The sequence below is a fragment of the Anas platyrhynchos genome, chromosome 4, assembly GCF_047663525.1.
Source record: "Anas platyrhynchos isolate ZD024472 breed Pekin duck chromosome 4, IASCAAS_PekinDuck_T2T, whole genome shotgun sequence".
Lineage (NCBI taxonomy): Eukaryota > Metazoa > Chordata > Aves > Anseriformes > Anatidae > Anas > Anas platyrhynchos.
This window is the reverse complement of record NC_092590.1, coordinates 37,712,915-37,739,002: the sequence shown is the minus strand read 5'-3', so window position 1 is coordinate 37,739,002 and position 26,088 is coordinate 37,712,915. Positions and strand designations below refer to the sequence as shown.

At 37.1% G+C, this 26,088-nt stretch overlaps 1 protein-coding gene across 6 annotated transcripts in view; it reads right to left on the bottom strand.

The window, feature by feature from the left end:
• The window catches only part of TTC29 (tetratricopeptide repeat domain 29), a 126,312-nt gene that overhangs the window by 14,147 nt on the left and 86,077 nt on the right, over positions 1 to 26,088 (bottom strand). Inside the window, exon 12 of one of the 6 annotated variants that reach the window (XM_072037407.1) lies at positions 1,938 to 4,831. The exons of the other annotated variants lie outside the window; for them this stretch is intronic. Within the exon in view, the coding sequence (XP_071893508.1) occupies positions 4,824 to 4,831 (8 nt within the window). The 3' untranslated portion in view covers positions 1,938 to 4,823. Of the gene's footprint in view, positions 1 to 1,937; positions 4,832 to 26,088 lie in introns of those variants that run through there. 6 annotated transcript variants of the gene reach the window in all.

Here is a 26,088-nt window from a genome sequence, read left to right as displayed (position 1 = left end):
ACATCTCTTTTTTTCTTGAGAAGAATGTAACCGAAGGTACCAAAGCACCCTTTTTAATTCTAACAAAATTGATTATGCGCGTTAATTTTGTTTTTAATCCCAGACATATCAAAATAAACACCATAAACATGTGTAGCAGAAATCAATCTCTCTTAAGCATCAAGTTGGTAAAAACAAGGATTTAGTAAGAATCCAAGATGTAAAAGACTAATGTACAAACTAAGCCCTTATTTATGTAATGTGCCTTTATACAAGCTCAATATAAACCTGAAAGAAACTATTTCAGGAGAGCAGAAATGGTTTACTTGCACTGCATCAAAAATGACCCCATAAGACCTCCTTTACTGAGATAGCCCAGATATTTAATGTGAACATATGTTTTTAAAGGATTTCTTGTCTTATGTCCAGTCATTCTTGTTAATTCATGGGACAGCATACTGCAGATGTGCTCTTTTTTATGTTACATAAAGCAAAAATTACATTTAACAAGTGTAAGGTTGGTCATAAAAAATAAATAAAAATAGACTCTTAAAAGCTGGGAAATCACAAAGTGAGGCTATCAGTCATTCTTATTGAGAAGGGTGAGGACAATGTGAAATAAAACTTGCACGTCTATGAACAGACATTCCTAAAATGCCAGCACTTGGCTGTTATTTCATGTTCTCTATAGGTTGCTTTCATCAGTCCAATATTTCTTGCATTAGGGGAAGCTGCAATGTACTTTTTCACGAGGTGCCCTTTTTAGGCACTGACTTCAAATTCATTAGTAATTAAATTAAAAATCTTAACCTATCTGCAAGTTTGTGTACTTGAAAGAATAGGAAATAAAGTACATGTTAGTTTTGGTGTGTTATACTTCTGGTTAAGACCTCTAACTATTTATTTGTTTTAACAGAAGTATTCTTCATTAATGTAATTGCAAATAAAACCTTTTTCAATGATTAGTTTTCTAATGATAATCCAAATCTACATATCCATCTGTGCACCTTTCTGGCACATACACCAATTGTACCAATATTGTTGGTATTTACTCTTTATGGTATTCCTCCTTCTTGAGAGCAAAGAAAATAAGCAATATGTCTTCAAAAAATGAATGCTCTCTTCTATTTTTGACTGACACAGAAGATGCCTATCCTGCATGCAACTTTTGTAGCCAAGTTTTATTCTCCACCAAGCCTCTTCTTAAATTGGCGTAAGATGACATAGTCAAAAAACTTACTAGAAGGGATTTCTAATTAGAAGCTACTCTTGGAGACTTGGCACAGTAGAAATTCAACCCAAGACATGGAAACAAAATGGCTTTTAAGGCAGTGAGGTTAGTTTTTGTTTTTGTTTTTATTAAGCACACAGAGAACAAACAGAAAAGCTGTTCCTTCGGACCTCTCATCACCATTTGATACTATCTAAAATTGCAGTCTCATCTCAACAAGATAAACGAAGCCCACAATAACGCATAAGTCATCAGTCAGGCTTTAACAGCTGGAATCTTTCCCAAAATTTGTCACTTCTAGAGAGGCACAATCCCAGCACCAGGCCTGGTATTTGCAAGATTCCACAAGGATTAATTCTGCTCTTCATGTAATAATTGTCTTTTGTAACACATGGGTATGGCCATAAAGGGGAAGGATCAGATTAGACAGTAAAAAATGCCAGTAATATGTGAGTGACTTGCACAGAACAAGAGACTTTGAAGCACAACTGAAGGTCTTGTAATGTTACATGACACAGACCAGAACAGCTACACCCAGTGAGACACATCTGCACATCAGCTACATACTTCTGAATTTTGGTCACTCTTTCTTACTATTCATTACTCTAGACACCCACATGAAATTCAGGAAGGGAAAGCATTCTGCAGTCTTCTAGGACATTCTCAGTTTAGACATTGCTAAGTAAATTCATATATTTTAAAAGGATATACTTCATAAACACATCCTTTTACATATTTACATTCACTGTTGTTGAATCGTACATCTATTATTGTTTGCAATGGCAGAAAGAACTCATTATTAATTATCATATGGAAAGGGAGGTTTAGTATGAAATTGGTTTTCCTATTTTATAGGGAAAACATGTTACAGAGCAATATTTACAACTCAGTTCCCTGGGAGTTTTTAAGTAATGATGCAACAAAACAGAGTATTTTATTATAACTTATTCTGAAGTTTAATTCCACACACAAAGAAAAGATTTACAAATGAATAAAGACTACAGCTATTGGAATTTCAGAAATAGTTTTAGCAGAGAAGCCTGAATTATGAGATGTGGGACATTTACTTTACTAAGAGTTCAATATCTGTTTATGGACAGCCGCATTTCTTAAGACAATGCTAATTATTTTATAAATAACATTTCTCCAAAGTAAATATCTATTCAATGAAATCAAAGGTAAACAAACAACTTAGTGTGTGCTGTATCATTGCCAAATTAGTGGTTCAGGTCTGGACTGAATCCTGACTTCGTAAAACATGGCAAGTCTCTTCCTTGATCAGTGGGTAGATTGGTTCTAAATAGTTTTGATTTTTAATAATCTGAGCTGAATTCTTGGCAATATAATAATGGCAACTGAAACACAATGATCCCAATTAAGTATTTTCTGTACAGTCAGATATTCTCTATAAAGCTTTAGGTCAAGGTTCTTAACTTGCACTTAAGCCAGCAAGGGAATTAAAAATGTTAAAAGTATATTTGTATTCCATCTCTTTCTGCCTGAACTAAGATTATAATTGAACTTTATTTCTAAATATGTTATTTAAAAAAGGGGGAAGGTGGAGGAGGTGGGGATGAAGAGCATACTAACAAAATCCTCAATAATCTTAAACCAGACCACCGAAGAATTAAGCTAGTAGAACTTCCCCTTTGATTTCTTCAGAGTGTTGCTTTAGTTCATAGTGAGAATAACATGAGAAATCTTTTGCAAAATCATAGCTGCTTTTATTTACTATCTGTACCATCCAGGGATGTTAGAAGCAAGAAGCCCATTCAATGTAAAAGAGACAGTGTCATATATGAAGACCTTACTTCAGTAGGTTGATGAGGACAAAAAAGTGGACCAATGGGTTCATACCTTCCTTCATTCATTCCTAGTCCTTCAAAAGTGCAGAAAATTACTGTGCAGTATCCACATTATTTGGCTCCTATATTTAAGGCTTAGTTTTGTTAAAGTACCTAACATTTCTTATTTTTTTAATCAACCACTTTCTTAAAATATGCAAACATTCTTTTTCTTTTTAATTTCTCACACTGATCTCTAAGCAGAATCCTAGGGATCTTGCAGCAGAAAGATCTAGATTAAAAATCCTTTTATTGTGTATGTGTTACAACCCAAAAAAATGGAGAGGAAAAGACAAAGACAAATCTCTGCTGTAAATACAGGAGAGCTCAGCATCTAGAATAAAAGGGATCTATGAAGAGAATAAGAAGTTTCTCTCTCAGAACTGAATCAGACATCAAGGAATGTCTAAGAACTTTTTTTCTCCCCAGTTTGTGTATTTAAATCTATGTCCTTTGAATTTTTAGGATCACAGTCCAATTGCAGCACTCTCATTATATAATCTCGTTCATCGAACTACTAAGTTCTACATTAACAACAGTTTATCTAACACTTTATGCCTAGAATTTCTTCAGAACTTCACTAGTTTTAATTCCCAAATCTAGCAATGTGCCATCTCATAAATGTTTACTTATGCATCAATGTTATCCTTTAATTTTAGAAGTTCTGCTAACTCGGTGTTTATTCATTGGGGTATGCGTGCAATTGTGCACAATCACACATGTACATAATCATTTCTACTAACTGTGGTGGGAACACGCAGTATTTAATTGTATGCACGTCTTATAGCATCAAACTTTAAAGGATACCTGTCTTGATGGTTTACTTTTTATTTTTAAATATTGCATTATGACGCTACTTAATTAACTTGAGAGCAAAGATGCCCTACAGCTGCAGGCAAGGCCTTAATCAATACAAAATGGTTATATAATATCAATCCAAGGTTATATTTTTACCTACCTACTTTCATGCATTATTCTTTTAAACATAGGTCTCAACCATGTAGTCACCAGAAAATCCATCAAACTAAGGACGCTGTAGTAAAAGATTAAAGCTAAGCTGTTGAAAAAGGAAGGGTATTTCCAGTCACGTTCTTTAAAATCTTGTAAACATTTAAAGAAATTGTGACAACACACATCACTACGTTTGTGAGAAAAAGTAATTTGGTAAAAACACAACATGCCAGCTTTAAACAGAACTTTGAAAAGCTCCCTCAACATACTGCAGAGCACACACATCTGAAAGTTTCCAGACATGCCTATTTCTGGGCTTCTTTACAAACAGAAAAACAAGCGACACTAAACAACCAACCAAAAAATGAGTAAAGGATCACAAGTTGAATTCATTTCTTTCAAGATCTCCCCTGCTCCTTTCTGTGTAAGCAGGCAAAATGCTTTGAAGATGCAAGTCCTTCCTTTTTCAAGCACTAATGTCTTCTATTGTTTCAGTACATTTATGCATTCCACATTCCTTCTCTCCACCCCTTTCTCTCAAGTACCCAGAGACTTCCAGGACAGCTTCTCTGAACAATTTCTTCTGTTTGTTTCCTCCAAGAGATTAAAATTTTTCCTCCAACAACTAATCAATAACTAATGCAGTAGTACTTGCCTAAGTAGGCACACAGCATAAAACGTCTCTTTAAGAGCAAACTGCTTCTTCCTCTCCTAATGTGATTAGGATGTTACTTCTGAATCCAAACAATGACATTTTACTATCAGGTTAAACTTAATATCTGATTATTTAACTTCTTCTGTGAACTGGGAGTGAAGACTCAAGTGCCTGTGAGGAAAGAAACAGAGGAAAGATAAAAGAAAACCCTGAAGACAACAAATATGTGAACAGAAGGACGAAGGAAGAAAGTGAAAACAGTAATGAAGAATACATTTTTTTTTCTTCCCCCTTTCAAATAATGAATAAGATAATACAGTGAAAAAAACATGCATCGCTAAAAGTTTAGTTAGCGCTTCAGGATGTATGCCAACACCTATTAGAAGCTTTCCCTGGGCTTTGCAACACATGAGAAGCCCCAGAAGTCCCCAATATATAGTTTTTCATTAAAAGCAGAATTGGGACCTCTGTAGCCTGACATGCCTGTCAGAAATCCCCTTGAATAGCACAGAAGAACAGAGCTGTTTTGCGGTCACTCTCTGTCCTGCCCCTTTGCCACTAATGCAGAAAGCTGCTTGCAGGTATGATCTAACAACATCAACTGGACACTGTCACTGTGCCCACAAACAGCCAAAAACTACATATTTTTAACCTGAACTTTAATATTAACATTCACATTGCCATGATACCAGTGACAATTTTCTAAAATATAAAAGCTGAAAGATTTCAAGTTATTGGCATAAAAATATGACTTGGTCCATTGCTTCTTCTTACAATAGGAAGCAGATTTCAGGCACCACTTCTCCACAGACTGCATTTTTCCCATTTCTGTTTGTGTCCTTACAACACAATAGTGGGAATAAGCATAGGTGCATAGTGTTTTTTTTTGTTTTTTTTTTTCCCCTCCCCAGAGGAAAAAAAAAGTTGAAAGAATACTCAAGAAATGAAATGTGACAGCAGGAAGGCTAAATGTATTCTTGGGATGGCATTCACTAAGGAAGACCGCCAGCAGAGATGTACATCAGCACCTTTGTTTTCTAGATAAGCATGAGAGGAAGAGCCCCAAATACATATCAGTAGATGAGAGTTAGAACAAACTGAGAAGTGAGTCAGGAGAGAAAATGGTATTTGCTCAAGAATTTTAAAGGATACAAACATAGGTGCTGCTTCCCTCGGCCTCAATGTCAGAATAATAGGAAGTGCCAAAAAAGTCATTAATGAAAAATAATATACATTCCATGGGAGGAAAGACTAGAACTACCATCTGACCTCCATATTAGGTGACTTAGTTACAACTATAATAAAGAATATAAGGATAGATAGGGGAATTAAAACATTATAATAAGGGAAACAAATCAAGGTGGCTTTTGTAGGGGTCTCGTGAGGTTATTGCTCTTTTGAGGAATGAGTAAGAATCTGAATGGATGAATACTATCTGGTTGATTAGATTTCCCAAGTGCATCAGATATCTTCTCTGGATTAATAACTGTATAAAGGTATGAAATAAAGATAAGGATAGATGGACTGATTTGCACTATGAAGACAGATCAGTAGTGAATTCAACAGGAAGAGTTTGTACTGTTAAATGTTAAAAAAAAAAGAATAAAAATGTTAGTGAACAGCTAAGTGATAGAATTTACTGTTGATACAAAATTACACAGGGTAATGAAAATCAAATCTTTAAAGAACTTCAGAAAGATTTCATGACTGGACAATAAAGCATCACATAAAATTTAGTGCTGATAAATGCAAATTCATGCACATGTGGAAAAGTTTGTTATGCACAGGGAGTGTGAAAGCTTTGGTTGATAGAAAGATGACCGATGGTGGGATATAAAGAGATGCACATGTTTTTGTAAGTATCATGAAGAGGGGGAGTGGGAAACAATAATTCACTCTTTCCCTTGGAACAAAAGTTGAGAGGCAACTTTTTTTTTTTTTGAAATCAAATCATGTAGAGTTGAGCCATGACATTCATTGCAATGAGATGTCTGCTCAAGTTACCCAACAGTTTGAAATAGACTGGACAAATTCATGGACAATACAAGAAAGCCTGTTTAACAGTGGGATTGGCATTCAAGCTCTGTGTCAGGAAGTCCCTAACTTGCAGGTTGATGAAAATGTGAAGAGAATACCAGACGGAAGTATCACTGTCAACTTGTCCCAGGACGAGGGGGAATGGGCTAAAGTTGCGCCAGGGGAGTTTTAGGTTAGATGTTAGGAAGAATTTCTTTACTGAAAGGGTTGTTAGACATTGGAACAGGCTGCCCAGGGAGGTGGTTGAGTCACCATCCCTGGAAGTCTTCAAAAGACGTTTAGATGTAGAACTTAGGGATATGGTTTAGTGGGGACTGTTAGTGTTAGGTCAGAGGTTGGGCTCGATGATCTTGAGGTCTCTTCCAACCTAGAGATTCTGTGATTCTGTGATTCTGTAATAGCCACCACTAGACAGATACTAGGCTAGATGGACCTTTGATCTGCCCTACTACCACTTTTTTCCCCCCCCGGTATGCTACTGTTAGAACAGCATGATCATTTGTGGAAACTACAGAAGGGTTAACATTAAAAAACCTAAATAGGAATGCTTCCAATTCACTATTAAATCAGACGATTTACCTCTACTGTACATGATCCCAGGGTCTTCCTTACTCTCAAAATATGGTATTTTTGGCCATTAAAACTCATTCTATTAAACTTTACATTTTCTGAGCAATAATGTCTGTTTGGCTTTCACTCAAAACCTACCAATAAATGATGGCATGTTAGTGCTGGTCTTTCTGAGATACCAAATGGCTATTTTTACTTGCAAAAATAACACTAACTCTACCTGTTGTGTAAAGGCATTGACTGTTTTTGTACAGTTTTTAATCAACAATAGAGCACTGTCACACAAACACTGGACATTAAACTGATAACTCAACACTTTACTCAGGAGCTAGAGGGACAGCTACTTCAGAGAAGACCCCTTGCTATATATACTGAAATTGGGAACACGCTCTACTAGTTACTAAAAATCCCAATCGAAGCACTGATATTCAAAGATAGAAACACCTTTTCTTAGAGCAAGTGGAGTTTACAGGCTAGTTTTGAGCTTGCAGATCATCTGCAGCAGCCCTGTGGGAGGACAGTTTTTATAAATAAAATATTTGTGAACAGCAGTAGTCACAGCATTATTACAAAGTCCAAAAAAAGATATCAAAGGGCACTGTTGCATGTGTTGAGCAACAAGTCCTTTTTTTTTTTTTTTTTTCCCTGAGCAGTTGTATACTTCTATAACATGCCCAGAAAAAAAGAATTTTTAAGGTAGTTTAAAACACAATGCAGGACACCTTTTAAAAAAAAACTAGTGACACTACTTTTGTGTATATGTGTAATTAGTATTACCTACCAAATTAATTATGGTTCTTACAGTTTTTGCATATTTTGCATTTGACTGAGGGTGCATTCTCAAATCATTGCCCAGGCCCTAATTCCTTTTCCCACTCTGATGGTGAAAGGCTAGGGGAAAGTCTAAGAAATACTTTTTATACTTTTTTTTTTTTAAAAAGAGATAGGAAAAATATCTCCCCTCAAATTTGGCAAACTCCTTTGCTGCCCATGCCTCACCACACACACTCGCTCTGGCTTAAGCTCCCTCATTCTTGGCAGAGTGACCTGAAGCAATTGTAGTAGCACCACGGAGACTGGTGATGGGTAGAAAGAAGTCCACAGGAAAATGAATTAAGCACTAGACTATCAGCTTGTAACCAAGTGTCTGTCAACTTTCCAGCCAGTGACTATGTGCGCCTATCTTCATGCTTTTGACCACTAAGTATCTATTGTCCCACTTGTGAAGAACTTGGGGCCAGTAAAGTAGCACTGGTCTATGAGGCCATGCAAAATGGTCCACTGGAAAGTGTTTTTAATTGAAAAGTTGAAGACTGCATAGTAATTTGCAATACATTTTGAGGCCTGACAATGCTAACATTGTACAACTGATGTGGTAACCACTGCACTAAGTCCTCACTGCAAAAGTGGGAAAGAATTAAGTAGGTACAGGTTTCATGTTTTCTCTGGTCAAGCAAAACACTAAGGATTTCAGGGTTTGGGTTACAATATGGCAATGAAAAAAACTTCTTCCTGTGGTATTCTTTCCAGTATCAAACAATTAATAGAAATTTGTGTTTGAATGGCAGTACTAAATAGTTCTTGGATAATATGCCTATAATACATTTATCATTTACATTGGGGGAAGAAAGTGATACACTAGAAACCTGCATAAATGTATGAAAACAAATTCATCAAGATATATCATTCAGCATGAAATATATGCCAGCATTGAGTCTGCTAGGTAAGAAAAGGCAAGTAAAACGATTTGATATGCAATCTTAGTTCTCTGTAAACAGAGCATTACACTAAGTTGATTAATGTGAAAAGCATGGATGAACCAAGAGCACACTTCGGGATTAAATATTACTACCAGACCTGCACATCCTTCATTAAAACCCTGCAGGATTTTTAGTCCTTTAAAGTATTGTTACTGTATCACAGTCCAGACCTTCAGAGATGCTGATACTGGGGCAAACACCTTCATTGATCTTGCCATTTCCTCCCACACAACATCATTAGCTTAAATCAAATACAATAGCATATTTTTGAGCCTTTATTTTGCATGATCACCAAACAGAAGTCTTATGAGTGGTAGTAATTTATGGCAATCTCTGAGATTTTTCATGTAACACACCATGCAAAGAAAAATCATTGTAAGCCAATAGATTTGCATGCAGATTTGGGCCAGATTTTTCAAAGAAAAACCTCTGGATCTCATGAAGCTATCAGTACCAGTATTTCAAAAAATTCTGTGAATTTTTTTCTGCTGTACTAATATATTGGTGTTCAGATTGGTTCCCAACAGTTATTGTCCACAACTGAGCACAACAGCATTGTTCACAGCAGGACTAGACATTAATCTCTCACAATGATGTGATTTTTATACGATTTAAAGGAAGTACCTACCTCAAGCTCCCCCCAAAAGAATTCCCACCTATTTTTGTGAATAAGGTGTATGCTGACAAGGCTACCTTTGTGGCTTCAATAGATACATTTTTATCAAACATAGTTCCTGCTATGTCCCTCCTCTAGCAGTAAGTATCTTTAAACAAATGTATTCAAGAAAGCTTCCAAAATGCAGATTTTGTTCTCTGCATATATTTCAGTGTTGAAACAGAAACTACACAGAACATTCCTGGATTATATTATCTGAGCTGGGGGTCGCAGCCGCCTTGTATTCCTTTGGGTACGATGTGGGAGTTGGAGAAGATTTTAGCTGAGCATCGTCCCTAAACATTTTATTTTTAAAAAACAGACTTGTGTCTGTTGTTCCCTTTTCACTTACTCTATCTATGCTGTAGTGTAGTATACATAATTTAACTAACCAGGGAATCTCTCTGGGCTCAAAACCACCTGCTGGCTTATATTAGCTAATTAATGGTGATTTATCCAAGTTACTAATTTGAGTGGAGCTGATTGCCTTTAGGAATTTTGTGAACGTTGTAAGAATTCTGATTATAATTATGCTTATTTGATGGGCAGTCTACTTAAAATACTTTTAAAAAAATATTTGCCTGCCAGCTGATTTTTAACTATGCCAAATAAATGACTTCATGTTGTTTTCTACTTGAAAGCATGTATTCTGGTAGTTTGTTTACTCTGCTACTCAATTTTATCTTTGTATGGCTCCCTATAATTTTCTCTCATATTAGGGTTTATTTGCCTAGCTTTGAAACAATGACTGCTTGAAAAATAGTACTGATCTTGAACCTGCAGAGCTTAATCATTTTCACAAAAACTAATATAGCAGATTCATTTTAGCCAAACTTCTCTGTCATGCTGGCCTGATTCCCAGGGCCTGAAAGTGTGAATTTAATGGTGGTACAATGTCTGAGGTAAGAATATAATAGAAACCTCTCAGCAGTATATCTATTGGATCAGTGTAATTTCTTTTTTCTCTACTGGTCTCAATGTCTCTTAAGGCAATCTAGTCTGCAGACAGCAAAGGAGGCTAGCCTTCTCTTTTACTGTGATCCCAGTGCTACTTATACTAAACAAAGAATCAACTCCCTAGATAAGGTACACAGTAGACATCTGTTAAACACATACTCCCAGAGGAAAGTTGACTCTATTAACAAATTTATTCTTTTGCTATGAATTTAAGAGGATACTACTACGAGGTCTATCCCAAAGACCAGAAAATTAAGTTATTACAATTTGGCGATACAATTTTGCTTTCTTATGTAGAGGATGAAGTTTTTTTTCTTAACCATTTTCAGGTACTAAAAATGAGAATTAGTGTACTACATTCTCTAGGAAGTACGGAGAAGCTGGTGAGAGACATGCTGACTTCCAGTACACATTTGTAGGCAAAAATTTAACAGAACAAAAGTAATTCAACAAACCGAAGCAGTTGTTAGCAACACAAACCATGCATGAGGAATTCTACTGATTTGTACTCTTGCTGCACCTACTACCACACAAGCACTCAATGATGTGCAAATTCCTTCTACAGAAACTTCTGTGATAAAGGAAACTTAGAATATGTCCCAATGTAAGCGTGCTCTCACAGATCCTTTACACAAACCTTTCTGCCAGAGCATTGCTTACTACTGATGAGATGGAGGAATCTGTATACAAGCTTCCTCAAATAAAGCCACAGTTAATTTCATCTGAAAAATTATACAAAAGTTACAATTTATAGAAAGTGTCTTTACCACCTTCAGACATTTAATGTCACATCTTTGACCAAAATCCAAGAATCATAAGATAATAAAAATAGTCCTGGAATAATGCTTTTGATCAGAATCAACTGCACCTGACCATTTTTGACAGATACCTTTTTTTTTAACATACACTTCAAAAATCCCCAAAATACAAAAATTTCATTGTCTCCCTAGGCTTCTTAAAAATAAAGTGTATATTTCCATTGAGAGTAAGGGTAATCAACATTTCAAATTGCTTTAAATATTTAGGTATGGGTTTCATTGCCTAATTATAAATAGCTAGTATTAAAGAGATCTGACCTTAGGTTTCAGTAAGCTCTTTTCTCTTCCTGAATAATGAAAGATTTAGAGGAGAATTAATGAATAACAGTACTTTTCAGTGATTAAAGAAGTAAGAAAAAATATATGTGAAAGAAAATGATAGTTTCCAACATTTATAAAGCAAATCAGTAGCAAAGAGGGAAATAAATGCCTATCTGATACTGCACAACCTTCAGTGCCTCAGCCTCTCCAGATACTACTTGCTATGTGATTTTCTGAGTCTTTCCTGTGCTGTAAAGTATTGTGTGGTATGAAAATCAAACTCCACCATTTTCATCCAAGTTAGGCTGCCACTTATCATTATTTTTTTTCCCCTCTCTGAATAGTGCTGAATGAAATAAACCAGAGAAATTTAGAGCAATTTTATCCACTGCTCATTCATTAAAAAATTATCTTACTGTTAAGGAAAAGGGGAAATAAAGGGCAAAGGTGTTACAGTTCACTTCCGCAGTTGCTTTTGCTCATCTACATCACAGTAAAAGCTACAGAGCTTATGTCAACTTTTACAGCAAGATAACTAAGCTACTGTTAGTTTTTTTCACTATAAAAAAAAAACACCTTTTTTGGCAGGGAAGACAAAGCCAGCTCTCCCTCCAGTTCCTCTACAATCTTTGATCTCTTAATTCCCCTTTCTCCTTCCCCTTGATGTTCTGGTCTCTCTGATCTCTGTTCATCACTACCATATATGTCCGTATAATCTCCCACTCACAACAGCTTTAGGACAACCAGAACCTCATTCTTCATTTCTGGCAGATGTGCATTTCTTTGCAAATAAAAAAACTAGGCAATCTTGTGGTCTTGTTTTAGAGCAGTTCATCAATGATGTTCTGCAGAACTTTTGATTATGATTGTGCAAATTCAATGAGCACATCAGTGAATCAGGACTGCAAACACCTGATCTACAAGATTTCGCAATCATGAAAAATATGTAAAATAAAATACAAAGCATTCTTTGTCACATTATGTCATATTTTTAGCATTGTATCATTTAACCCACTCAATCGCTGGTAGTGAACATTTGAGTTTTACTTAAGTTGATAACATAATGCTCAGTGACTTTTTTGGTATGTTACCTACTGTGCGTTTAATAACACAGCCTAATTTTTCAGCAGTTAATTGACAAAGAGCATAAGTAGCTAAACCTAGAAAAGCATGAGATATATGAAGTACCTATATTTTGTATGCCATCACCAAGTACTAAAGCAAGAAACGAAGGTATGAGTTGTATACAGTAACCTTAGAGTTTGATGATCTCCACATTCTGAAAACCAGTTTATTACAACATATTTGACATTGTGATATATGGAAAATGAATGCTTACTGATAGTCCCAATTATTTTATTCTCTCAATTTCTACCCCCCTAAAATTGAATATGCTGATTTATCAGGTTAAAAATTATTCAGCTGAAGAGCCATCATAGAATGAGATGAAATTGTCTTCATATCTCTAACTCCTTCACAAAAACAAAGATTTCAAATTCAAATCTCTGAGTATAGGATGAGCCAAACTGGCCATCTGTAGAGTGTATCTTATTTAGGCTCTATTCACATTTAAAGCACCTAGAACAGTCCAGCATTTTGAACACAGACCATAATTCAGAAATTAACTAGGCAGCTTTGGATGTATTAATCATTTTTCAAAAAAGATTTTCTTGTGTGAAAACACACTAACTCATAGCTACTGTCTTGTGCAATGTACTTATTAAAAACAGCACATCCCTGTAGCCCAGAGGGCTGACAGCTTCCTCCAAAGCTGTACCGCTGCTCTAAGCTAACCTCCAGGGGCTACTCGAGAGTGATGCAGCCTTCATCCTCTCCTACAGAGTATGAACATATCATACCCGCAACACTCTCAACCTCAGCTATCCTGAGAAATGTTATTCCTAAGGTGGCTACTGAACTTCAGTTCTAGTAGAGAGGTACTTTGGCTAAGCAGAGAAGGAAAAAAAAAAAAAAAAAACCCACACCAAAAAAACAACAACAAACAACCACCACTACATCACCAATCACTTTCAAGAAATTTCAAACAATTTTATGAAAGAATAAGAGCATGGATTCAGTGCAGCTGAGGGCTTTTTTCCTCCTGTTCAGACACAGGTAACATTTGTTTCCATTACATCACTCATCCGTGACTTTTTAATCTCACGCGATGAAAATATAACAAAGAAATAAAGCTGCCAAACTCTCAGCCTTACAACTGAGATGTGGAAGGCTTGCAGACAGCACTGAAGAACAAAAAGCACTGAGCAAATTCAGTTCAAAAAGACCGATCATATCCTGAGGTACAGCTTGGGCTTTTTTGTTGTTGCCTGTTAAAAGTGGCATAAAGTCTTTAGAGATTTTTTTCTCCAAAGATGACATTTCTCAAGTTTACTAGATACACTGTTTTACTTTGCATGAAAACCCTCTTTGACATTAAGTTCAGCCTTCGGGCTAGCGCCACTTATGTCTGTTTACAAAAAGCCCCCATATTTGATTGTCACGTTTATTAAGTCAAACTCTGAATCAACTTCTGTCTTTCTATAGCTCTTTTCCCCTTCTCTTCTTCCCCCAGAATGTAAGCACTCACGTAGTTTAAATGCTTGTAGGAAACTGAAACTATAAATACATTTTAACCGCAAAGTAGTGCAACTCAATACGTAATTTCAAACACTAGTCTCATTTTCTATATTGAAGTATTCAAATATTTAAAATAATATTTTAAAACATAACACTCACATATTTTATATTTGCTTAGTTCACATTCAAGAGCCTAAATTTCTTGGGTTACAAAACCCTTAACAGTGGATAGAGGGAGAAAACACTGCCAACCAGATAGGATTTCTGTCGAATTCATTTTACTTGTTAGTTACCCATGCCTAAAGTTGAAAACCATATTATATTGAGATAAGAAAACCTTTAACCTGAAAAAATAATTGCTAATAAAAAACATATTGTAACAGAGTACTTAAAGGCAAGAGAAACAACCTTGTGGCTGCATAAGGACTGTTGAATGAGAAAATCTCTCTCTTCATTGACATCAGCCAGCGGATGTAAGCCTTTCAAACTCAGTATGTGTATACCAGAGTATTTTACCTTGGAACAGCTCTAAAACTGTATTTACACAGTGCATTATTTGGAAAACCATAACAAGGGGAGACTGATTTGCAGGAAGAGCAGGGAAGTTTCATCAAATGGACTAAGAACAAGAAACTAGGAAATAATATCCACCTCCTTGCAAGCTACTGTTGATACTTACACTACTACTTGTAAGCTACTCCTGATGCCTTTTAGCTAGGATCTGTGTGCCACTCTCCAGAATGATTTGCACTGGAGCATTGCAACCCCCCTGACATATGTCTCTGCTACACAGGGATGCCATATCCAGGTGCCATAACCCATACATGATAGTTAATAGCTCCAGTGTTCCTCACAATACTAGGTCAGGGCACAAAAATGTCTCAGAAAGCATTCAGTAATTGCACCTCTCTTTCTTAAAAGATGGATTTTTTTCAGCAATTGCAGAAAAAGAAGCACGTTCACCAATGCCTACATGCACACTTGCAAGCGAGTACCTACAGCTCCAATTTTGTTTAGAATCAAACCATTCATTTGAAAAGTTCTGAGGACTATACTGAATCACTGCTAGACACTTTAGCTCCCACCCATTTCTGGCCAAAGCTGCCCATACAACCCTTCAGATTCTAAGCAGAAAGGATGCTGAAGACACTGCCTGTGTTCTGCAGCTCCCTTAAGACAGGCTTTTCATTTGGGGGGCAATGCAGCCAAGGGAATAGCAAAAGAGGAAGCTGCCTACTTAGAATATACATGCTCTCTTGAGGATTTCTTTGAAAATGTACCTGAGGAGGAAAACGAAAATAAAAACTTGTGCTGTGTAGTCAGTATGTTCATAAAAATGCCATGAATAGCAACAGAATAGCAGGTCATATGAGTGACTTAGGCCCCAAAGAGATACTGCTCTGGAAGAAAACACAGGCAGAAACTCAAAATGCATTTACAACTTGCAGCCCTGGCAGTCCAGAACATGATAAAGGCAAGATTAAAAAAAAACAAACAAACAAAAAACAAAAACAAAACGGCCTAGGCTGGAAAGTGAGCAAACAACATATGGTAGTGCCTGTGCAGTTCAAGCAGGACAAGGCGGGTTTCCCATTCTGTCCAGACACAGGAAAGGATGCATGGGCGGTGGAAGGAGGGAACAGCATAGGCTGCAGGTCTCAACTCTAATCCCAGAAGGCAAAAGTAGATTTCACCCTTCAGTCCTTCATAGCTTTCCCTCACATTAAACCTGAATATGAAATTGATTCCAGGCTTCTCAACAATAGGCAAAACTGAATCTTGTTACCCGAACAATCCACAGGAAGACAAAATTCAGTATTTCAGTAGCCTCAGAATGGTTTCTGCAGAGGAGAAGGAGGGATAAGAAGAAAAGAAAGAACTGCAGAGCTTCCAGGGAGGAAAGGATAAGGAGATGAGTGGTGGTAGGTGAGGACTATCTCTTCAGTTATCTCATAGTAATACTTGCTCTCCGTAAGCCAAGGATTATTTCAGAAAGCTATTTTATAAAAAACATCAACATCTTAAAGCTGACTTCATTGATGGGCAAACTGAGGCACAAGAAAGTTGAATGATTTGCCCAACCTCTCTTAGTAGATGAATGCTTATTGCCAAATAAAATGCTAATCAGAAACATCCTTCCAGTAACTGCATTTTTCTACTTCTATTTCAACCTCCTACCAACAAAGAGAACAGATAAATATCTATTTTCTCCTCCTCTTCAAACTCTACATGTCTGAAATCTGCTATTGGGTCTTCCCTTGGTCTCTTATGTAGACACAGAAGCTCAAATCTGCCATTTATCTTTTCTCTTGGTTATAATGTTTAGTTTGTTCAATCTTTCTGAATTCTTTCTCCAGTTTGTCTGCATACTTCATAGAGCATGATATCCAGAACTGTTACAACAATAAATGGAAACCTTACCAGCACTGAGTAGAGTAGAAGGGTTACATCAGGAGTCAGCAGCTTTTAATATCCTAGTATGACATCTGCAGTTTTTAAAACAACACTGTTGATTCTGGTTAAGTTTATGATTTAGTGCCAGATTTTTGTTTGTTTTTCCCATCACCCTCTCCTCCCCCCCCCCAGACAAAACCGGGGCTTATTCCCATTTTATAGCTATGCACTTGATTATTCTTGTTTATACACACACACTAATGCTAAGAATGTTACTACACGTTTCTCAATTCATCAAGATCCTTTTGAACTGCAATCCATGAACCTAAATACTTATGTCCCTTTCCCGATTTGTGTTATCTGCAAATTTAATAAGCATACTCTCTATTTCAGTCTCTATATAAGGAATGAAAATACTGGATAGCACGGGCTCAGATCCTTGTAGAAGCACATGCTAAATAGGCTTCCATTTTAACAACAAACTAAGCTTTTTGTAGTCCTTTTTTTTTTTTTTTTTTGGTTTGTTTTAAATCACCCTCTTGATAGTAGATTCCTATAGTCCACACTTCCTTACTTGCTTATGAGCATAGTGTATTATGTCAAAATTTTGGGTTCTCTCTCTCTCTCTCTTTCCCTATTTAAACTTCTTTATTGAGAAGCCCTATTAATTGTTTTGGCTTGACACAATTTTTGACAAATCCATTTTGTCTGTCACAGGTTTCTTTGTATTCTCCTAGCTATCTATAGAATATTTGATTGCATGTTCCAGTATTTTTCCAAGGCAAATTTTTAAGCTGATCTGTCTAAAATGCCTTGGCTCCTCCTCTTTCCCTTTCTAAAAACACACATCAGGTTTGTCTTTTTTCACTGTTCTGCAACCTGACTTAACCCCCACAAGTTTACAAAAATGGCAAATGGCCTTAAGATTTTCCCAGCCAGCTATTTAAGGATGGAGTTTCTCAGGCTCATCTGATTTGAAGATTCAACTCCTCTAGGTACTCTCCAGCCTACTTTCTCGTGTTCTAGCCCTAGATCTTGCTCTTTTGTAGCTGCTATAAACTCCAGTTGCCACATGATCCCAGCTGACCCTTTCAGTGGAGATTAAAGCAAAAAAAGCATTAAAGCACGTTGGCCTTCTCTAGGTCATCTATTAAGAGTTTCTCCCCTCTGTTGTATAGCAGACTAATACTCTTCTTGATCTTCCTGTAGCTTATAACGTAATAGTTTGTTATCCTTGATGTCCCTTTCTAACTGTATCTCTGCCACAGTTACTCTAATTTTATACTTTATCAGAACATGAATCTTTTCTCCTCTGCTGCATGTTCTACTTTCTCCATCATGCTTCATTCTGTATGATTTAAAAAAAAAAAAGCTGATATTTCAGTACATGAAAGGAGGCATTCTTTTTGTCTGCACCAACATATGCACTTCTGCCTGAAAAATGTCACACTGTTATGAATTTTTCAGTATTAGCAGGAATAGAGGTGCTATATAAACAATGCTTTAACCATTTATTGATTGGTGCTTCAACATTATCTGACTCTGCTAAAATCACAAGTAGATGACTAGAAACTCTTCTGAATGTCATTGATTTAAATTAGATGTTGCACCGCTGCTGATTTTGTAGACTTGAGTTTAGGGGAAAAAAATGGTGCTGTGAAACAAATCCACTGGAAAGAGAGTAATATCAAAATTAAACATATCCCAGCACTGGACTTTTGGCATGTTTCTTACCAGAGCTATCGAGAGGTGGGTATAACAGGAGCAGTTCCCTCAGGGCCTGGCAACAGTGAGGGCACCATCTGGGTTCTGTGGTCTCAGAAAGTGCAAGGAGAAGGGGAGGGAAGACTCGGGAAGGGGGAGGAGAGGGAAATGTTATGAAGGGAGATGACTGCCACAGCAAGTGAGAATAAGACAGAGGGAGAGGACAAATATTTTGCTACCTTCAGGGCCTGAAAGAGCTCCTGGTATCTCTGTCCTTCAAACGTGAAATTTATTGCTTAAATCCCAGAAATTATTTTTTCCTTCTCCAAAATACGTATGAAAGAATACAGTAAGCAGGAATGAGGAGAAAAACAACTACAAACCTTAGCCTTTTAAAGCTTATTTAAATGTTTCAAATAAACTACTTCCAGAATAGAGTCCATCCACTTCTAATCCTTATGACAGTGAAACTATTCATATGGGCAGGGGTTACTTACATAAGTAAGAATTGCAATTGTGTTTCATAATATGCTTATGTCAAAACAAACTGGATCCATTTTTCTGCATGTTTCAAGAATGTAATATGAAAGGATGAAGAAAAGGCTTCAAAAGTGATATTATTTCTGTTTATCTCAAGCTAGAAGGAAAACAAATTAATAATTTGCAAAGCAACCAGAATGCAACCTTGAAATGCCTCTGGTCATCAATTGTTGCAAGAAAGGAAAAACAAAATGCAAAAGAAAACCAAGAATTACATTTTACAATCAAGAAAAAAACAGCTTCTATACAGAAGAAATGTTTGTTTATACTCTGCATAGATGCTGTACAAGCAAAAACCTCAATATATTAATATAAATTGTCTGAAAAAATTTGACCCGATTTCATAAGACCAGCAAAAAGAAAACAAAGGGAAGCATGACGTTTATGTGCTTTTTTCCTCTAGCACAACCATGCAAGCTGAGCTGTGAAACTGTGATGGAAATATTAGAGCTGTTGTGCCTGAAAAAACGCAGTGATCATTTCATTCTTCCTGTCTTTTAATGCTCCAGGGTTTTGGAGACGAATAGGAGCAATAAGTTCACTTTGCAGAATTAATGCTGTAATTCTTTATCATAAGAGCAGAGCATTACCTCAATCTGATTTTTCTACAAAATGGTTCAAAGTCTATTTTTAATGATGGCCCTAATTTGTTAACACCTTTTAAATTATTAATCCCCTTTATATTCAAGTAGTTATTGCATGTCATAACAATGTATCTATGCAGGGAAATTTAATAGTATTTTCTACATGTCAAGAAAAGGCTTGTTCTGCAAAATGCTATTAAAACTGATAATGAGCTAAATATTTGCCATAGCAAACACTGAAATTACTATATCAATCAACTTTGGGTTCTCTTATTCAATAAACAAAATTTAACCTATTAACTTTGCCTAATTTTAGGCAGCAAAATGCTTGTTTTCAGGCATATCTTGCCCTTGACTTCATATCTTTATCATCTGATAACTACATTTTCCTGGCCAATTAAGCCATTGCTTTGAATCAGATGTAGTAATATACGCCTTCTATTCCGCCTTGAATGCAGCTGGGTTACCAGATCCCGAATGCGATTTTCACTGAGCAAATTCTGACATTTTAAAGCACGCATATATCACAGTAAAATGATATGTTATGTTCCTGAAGATTCCTTCCACATTAAAGAAAAAAAAATAATAAAAAAATCCACGGGTTTTATAAGAAAGTCAAAGGGTAAAATAAAACCTTCTGTTGCACATCTCTGCCTCTTCAAATTTCAGTACCTCCACAGCTTTGTCTATGTGGCAGGACGTTTGTGTTAGTATTTTAAGAAAATAACTCCCAAACTATACAAACTACACGCTAGCATCACCGCTGACAGGCACGTGAAGGAGAGCATCCTCGTTCGGGAGCATCTAAAGCATAAATCTGATTGCTGCCTGAATACCTAAGGTCCGATTCAGTGAAAAAAAAAGAGGCAGGTTTCATCTCTGAAGAGCACACAGGCTGAACTGGTTTATTGCACGAGACGAGCCTTGCCTTAGCAGCGTCTGCTGTTGTGTGATGCTCTGGCTCATGCCTAAGTGGCTATATTCACCGCTCCTTGCTTTTGTCACTGCAAATCGGTGTGAGCAAGAGGGAGCAAAGCGCACCCTCTAGAGGCCAAACGCGACTCCTGGCACGACTGCGAGGCACTGATTCCCCTCGCCCCCCCACCCCGGGTACCGCTTGGCTCTAGGTCACCCCTTGCGCACAAAATGAACAGCGATAGTCGTGAGACAGGTATTAAAAATAACACTTTTACACTGGTGTCTGGATATAAGACGTTAGAGAGTGTTCTTTTGCAAGTGCATCCTGCACAGTGTTGCTGTCCAGATTAGCACAGAAGTGCAAACAGAAAATGAACAAAATTTTCTTACCCTTGCTTGCAGTAAGGGCCACATTTTGCTTGTGCCAGTGTCCATTGTAAAGCTTATAATAATTTCCAAAAAAAGAAATCCCTATATCTTAAACTCATATATTGTAGAGAAAACAAAGTACAGTCAAAAGCCATGCTCTTCCAGTTTCGAGGGGAAATGATGTATAATACAATAACCTGTAGTTCTTCTAACCCTTAAAATCATAGAATCACAATTAAAACTTCATTGATGGAAGGAAACTTTCCCCCTCTTTTCCCAGGAAGCTGTAGAGCACAGTCCTTTAGTCTTCTAAGTAATGATTGCTTCAGAAGCACTTACGCCCTTGTGTTACCCACAGCAACATATTCTCAGGCACACAGGAAACCTCAGTGTAGTCCAAGTCAAACGCAACACCTGCCTTAATATTCAGACTATGAAGTTCTGTATATACTTAAATTACAAAGTCAAGGAAAAACATTTTCTGCTTAACTAAATGTAAATGTTTATGTTGGACATTAGCAGGTCCCATACATGCATCCTCAGAGACAAATATTTGAAAATGGTTATGGCTAGAGAGGCACTGAAGACTCAGTGACTACAAGAACCTGACCACAAGGCTCAAGTTCACAGAAATCAGTAATGGGCTGATTTGAAATGTCTCATTTCGAGGCAACATTCATAGACAATTTTCTTCTTTTCGTTAGGAACAACACTCCGCAAAACACACACATACACAGTGACATCTCACAGAAAAAAACAAAACACAGTGCCTCTGCAGAGAACACATAAGGAGAGGAGCTGCATCCTTTTTCTCAAGAGAAGGTCCATCCATCAGTCTGGAGCACTCGTAGTAGAGTGAGATGGCTGAGACTGGTAGAAGCAAATTGAAGAGGCATCTTTCTCACGTGGAGTGAAAGATGTGTGGAAGACCAACTAACCGCCTGGCTGCAGCTGCTTCCACAGGATCTCTTTCTGTTCAACTATGACAGAGCCTTCTTCCCAAAGCACAGTCTCCTACAGAGGACTGCTTGCTGGATGCAGTTTGAGTGGGTTTTATTGATGATTTGATCTATTTGAAAATTAATGCTTTTTGTACTCCATTGTCTTAGCTATAACTTCTGCAGAGGACAAATACAGCCTCAGAGATTTTTCATGAAAGAACTGTATGCAAATAATAGCCTTGCCAGCTTCTAACTGGGGGAGAATTGCATGCTCCGTAGGATGCAATATTTTACTAAGGGAGGCAGTAATGGTTAAAACTCAGGATAGAAAGGAGAGGTGACTTTTAGAAAAGAATTTCACTTGAGAACCTGGAGCTAGGGAACCACTGTAGATGAGACTATTAGAAGGCGGCTTCAAGGCCATAAAACAAACAAATAAACAATCAAAAAAACACAAAACACCTTAAGTTGCAATAGCCGGAAAAATATGGATTGATGAGAAGGAAATAAAAGCATTTGATAAGGCCTAAAACACGATCTATTTGGCTTGTAAATATATTTTGTTTTCTCTTTATAAAATGGGCAAAACAGGACTCAGAACAGCTTTACGAGAATCAACAATTGTGAAGGCACACAGCAGTACCATAATTTTCATTTAATTAAAGATATGGATTTAATTACTGAACTCTGAATGTGGAGAAAATCAGAGTCTGGTTCCTGAAGTATCTACACAGTCTAGAATAGAAAAAAAAAAGACTGTTCAGATCTCACATCTTGGGCTCTAGATGAAACACCTGCAATCATAAATAAGAACTTCCAACACTTCATTTTAGTTCAGTTGCATCTCTGGTAAGAGATGAGATACGAGTGGATTAACTCAACAAGATGAATTCAGAAATTTAGCTGCTTCCCTACTTCAGGAACTTACATAAAGGGAAGAGCCCTGAATTATGTAAGAGACTTTGAATAACAAAGCCTCCGAGCACTTAGCGAGACCATTTAAGAATAAGCAGCAACCCTTCCCTCTGCATTGGTTGATTTCTTGCTGGTGAAGCCCCTCGTCTTCCTGCTCTTTTAGAATAGATACCAGCCTACAGATTACTGAGCTCAGATGAGTGATACGGACTAATCCCACAGGGTAATACAACTGGAAAGTACATAAAAAGAAAACAGGATCCTTGCCTCTACCTCCTTCCAACAGCCATGCTCATAAGAAGGCACTACATTCCTTCATATCTAATCAAATACCTTTGTAATCAAGTAACCTTTGTAAAATACATTTGTAAATCAAGTAACCCTAATAATCTTATCAGAAATCACCACAATTTTTTATTTTGTTTTTGAACTCCAGCACATCAGATAAATCCTTTCTTCAAGGTAACTGCAAAACTGGAGGGAATTAATTTAATGTCCTTGTTGGATAGAACAAATACTGAATTTGAATCATAGACACACATAATAATAACAATTCACTTCAGATATACAGGAAAAACTTTTTTTTTCCCTTCTTTTCTTGCATGATTTTACTCTTTATCAAAGATTGTTCATGCTGTGGATGCTGTGGAAAGCCCATCACCAGATATCTTTTCAGAAAGGCAAGACAAACTTCTTTTGGAAGTGACATATAGTGGCTTCTGCCTTGGGGCTGGAGTAGATGACTTCTTAAAGTCCCTTCCGATTACTATTTTTCTATGATCCTATGTTTATTGTTCTGGCTCATTAAATTCCACAGTTCTGGAAAAGACTAGAAATGATGCTGCCAAGGTGATTTGGGTATCTTCAAATTAACCCCACAGGCTTTGGCACTGAGAAATGGAAAGACTGCCAACTGCTCTTTGCATTTTCCCTAGCCTGCTTCTGATCCTTCTAATTGGCATCCTGTCAAAGTAAGACTGAACTTGTAAACCTCTGTGTTTAAATGAATCAAAGTCTCATAATTTACAGAAAAAAATATGTTAGAACCAGATAATTTAATAAAGTTCATACCTATGTGGAAACTGAATGTGGCTTTGATTGTCCCATCCAAATATATCTCAAGGAACTAAAACCTCTGTCCCATCACCTTACCATATTCAACTCACGGATATTTGCATCTTCACAAGTGGTTAGATTCCAGCTTTCTCCATCAGATGTTTTTTTTTTCCCCACTTTACAGACTCTGAGGACAAACCTTTTGCTAAGACTGTCATTAATATGTACCAAAAGAAACCCTGAGAGCATACTCAAAGAGGCGGGTGAAAGGTGTTTTACAATATACGGAAACAAATTAATTGAGTGGAAATTAATGTTAATTATACTAATAAGCTTAAATGAAAATATCACATTACAACTGGAAACAGGCAACAGAGTAGCAGCCTCTTTACTCAGCTTACACTTTAAAAGGCTGCAGCACATTTGCTTCTGTATCAGCCTTATCACCTACGCTCAGCTTTAACTGCTGTTACTCATATATAGGTAAGCTGTAAGGCAGTGAGAGCCCCAAATAGCAGGCTAAGTTACTGCGCACACATAATGCCTACCTCAAGAGTTCAAGGTGTCAGCAAGTCAATAGCACATTACACAATTATGCATGTAAGAAGTACTTCAGCAAACAGCATCAGAAGAAATAGCATACTGCAAATGCCATAATATTATTATGCCAATGAATAGCACACACGATCGCAGTCTCTCTCTGCAAATATCAGATGTCACTGTACACAATTTATCTGCAGCAACGAGATGGCTTCAAATTAGCACTGTAAAGCATCCAAGTTTTCCTGAACTGATACTTAGTTCACTTAGGAATTGGAAGGGACGGAGAGGTGTCACTTGCGGTGTGAAGACCTCTTTCCAGCACTTCCAAAAGGCTTATACTGATGTCTTCTTTGCCCTAACCAAGGTGGGAGAGTAACAGACTCCTCCTGGTTTTATTCTGTGGTGACAGAACTGGCATGGAGAAGGAATTATACGGCAGTCTGCATAGTATTACTTTATACTGCAGATTGTACAGAGTATTACCAACTCCAGATGGCTCAGGCAACATGGGACTTAATTTGAAAATAAATGTTGCAAGAATTTAAATGTAGAACTGATATGCAAGATCCTAATGACCTAAATGCAAGATCCTGGATATGCCACAATGTACTACAGCGGGCCTACTGAGTCAGCCCAAACTGTACATTTTAAAATAAAACCGTAGTGGGACTTAAATTAAACATATAGCCTAAGCATATGTAGCCTACAAAAAAAAAAAAAAAAAAAAAGCTGGAAATACTGTTAAAAGCTTAGGATTACCTTGAAACCTTCTGGAAGACAGTGGAGCCTGTGAGATGAATTGATACAGAGATGCATCATTGCACGTATGCAACGATGTGCATATATGCATATATCCTGTAGGTACAACCAAGGATCAGGGTTCAAAAAGCCCTGGAAAAATCTAAACATCTGGGTGTAAACAACCTAGACCTCTTACTCAAATGGGGGAAAATAATCTGGAAATAACGCTTATTCTCTCTTAAATGAAAGATTAAAATGGATTAATCATTGACTTCATCCATTTGCCAATTGCTGACAGCTGTCAATACAGGGATTTGATTTCTTTATCCGAGCATCACAAACACTGCATTAGTATCTTCAGAGAAAGATCGTGACTGTGAGAGCTGCAGTTTCACTGCCCCAACTCAATTACTGCATTCTTGAACTGCAATGTATTCATTTGTGGGCACTGGGGCAGCCAGTGGGAGGGTATTGATTGGAGTATAATGTCATGTGTAGCAGCGAGAGTAAGATGAAAAGTGTTTTCTGCTTAATGGGTTGGTATTAAGTAGGTGGGAATGGCTTCTAATTAGCCAACAATTGCTGTGTTTCTCAGTTTCCCTCCTTTCCCTCCTCCTGTCGGTCACCAGCTGCCAATCTCTCTCTCCTTTTCCCTTTTTGTGTGGAGTTCATTGCTCACTGCAGTGAAAGCCTTTGTTTAAAAAAGAGGGCTCCCAGGGTCTCATCTGCCAGGGTACAGCTTGCTGCCTGCGATGAGTAGCAACTGTCAGTTTATTTTATCTCAACCTTTTCATCATTCTGCTGAAACTGGTCGAGTGAAACCACCTGAGAGACCTGAGGATTCAGTACCTACAAGTCATTAGCCAGGACTGCTCAGTCTCTCCCCACACAGCAAGTCAACTGAACACTGCTTAAAATGTAGTCCACTTTAACCCCGTATTTTCCTATGGACGTATTAGATCTCTCTGTGCATCGTCCTGATTTTAGAGTTCACCATCATTCCTTAAACATGCTATAACTACAACTAGCAAGCAATGTATTTTCTAGTGCTTCTCAACACAAATACTCAATGGATCACTCTTTAGAAA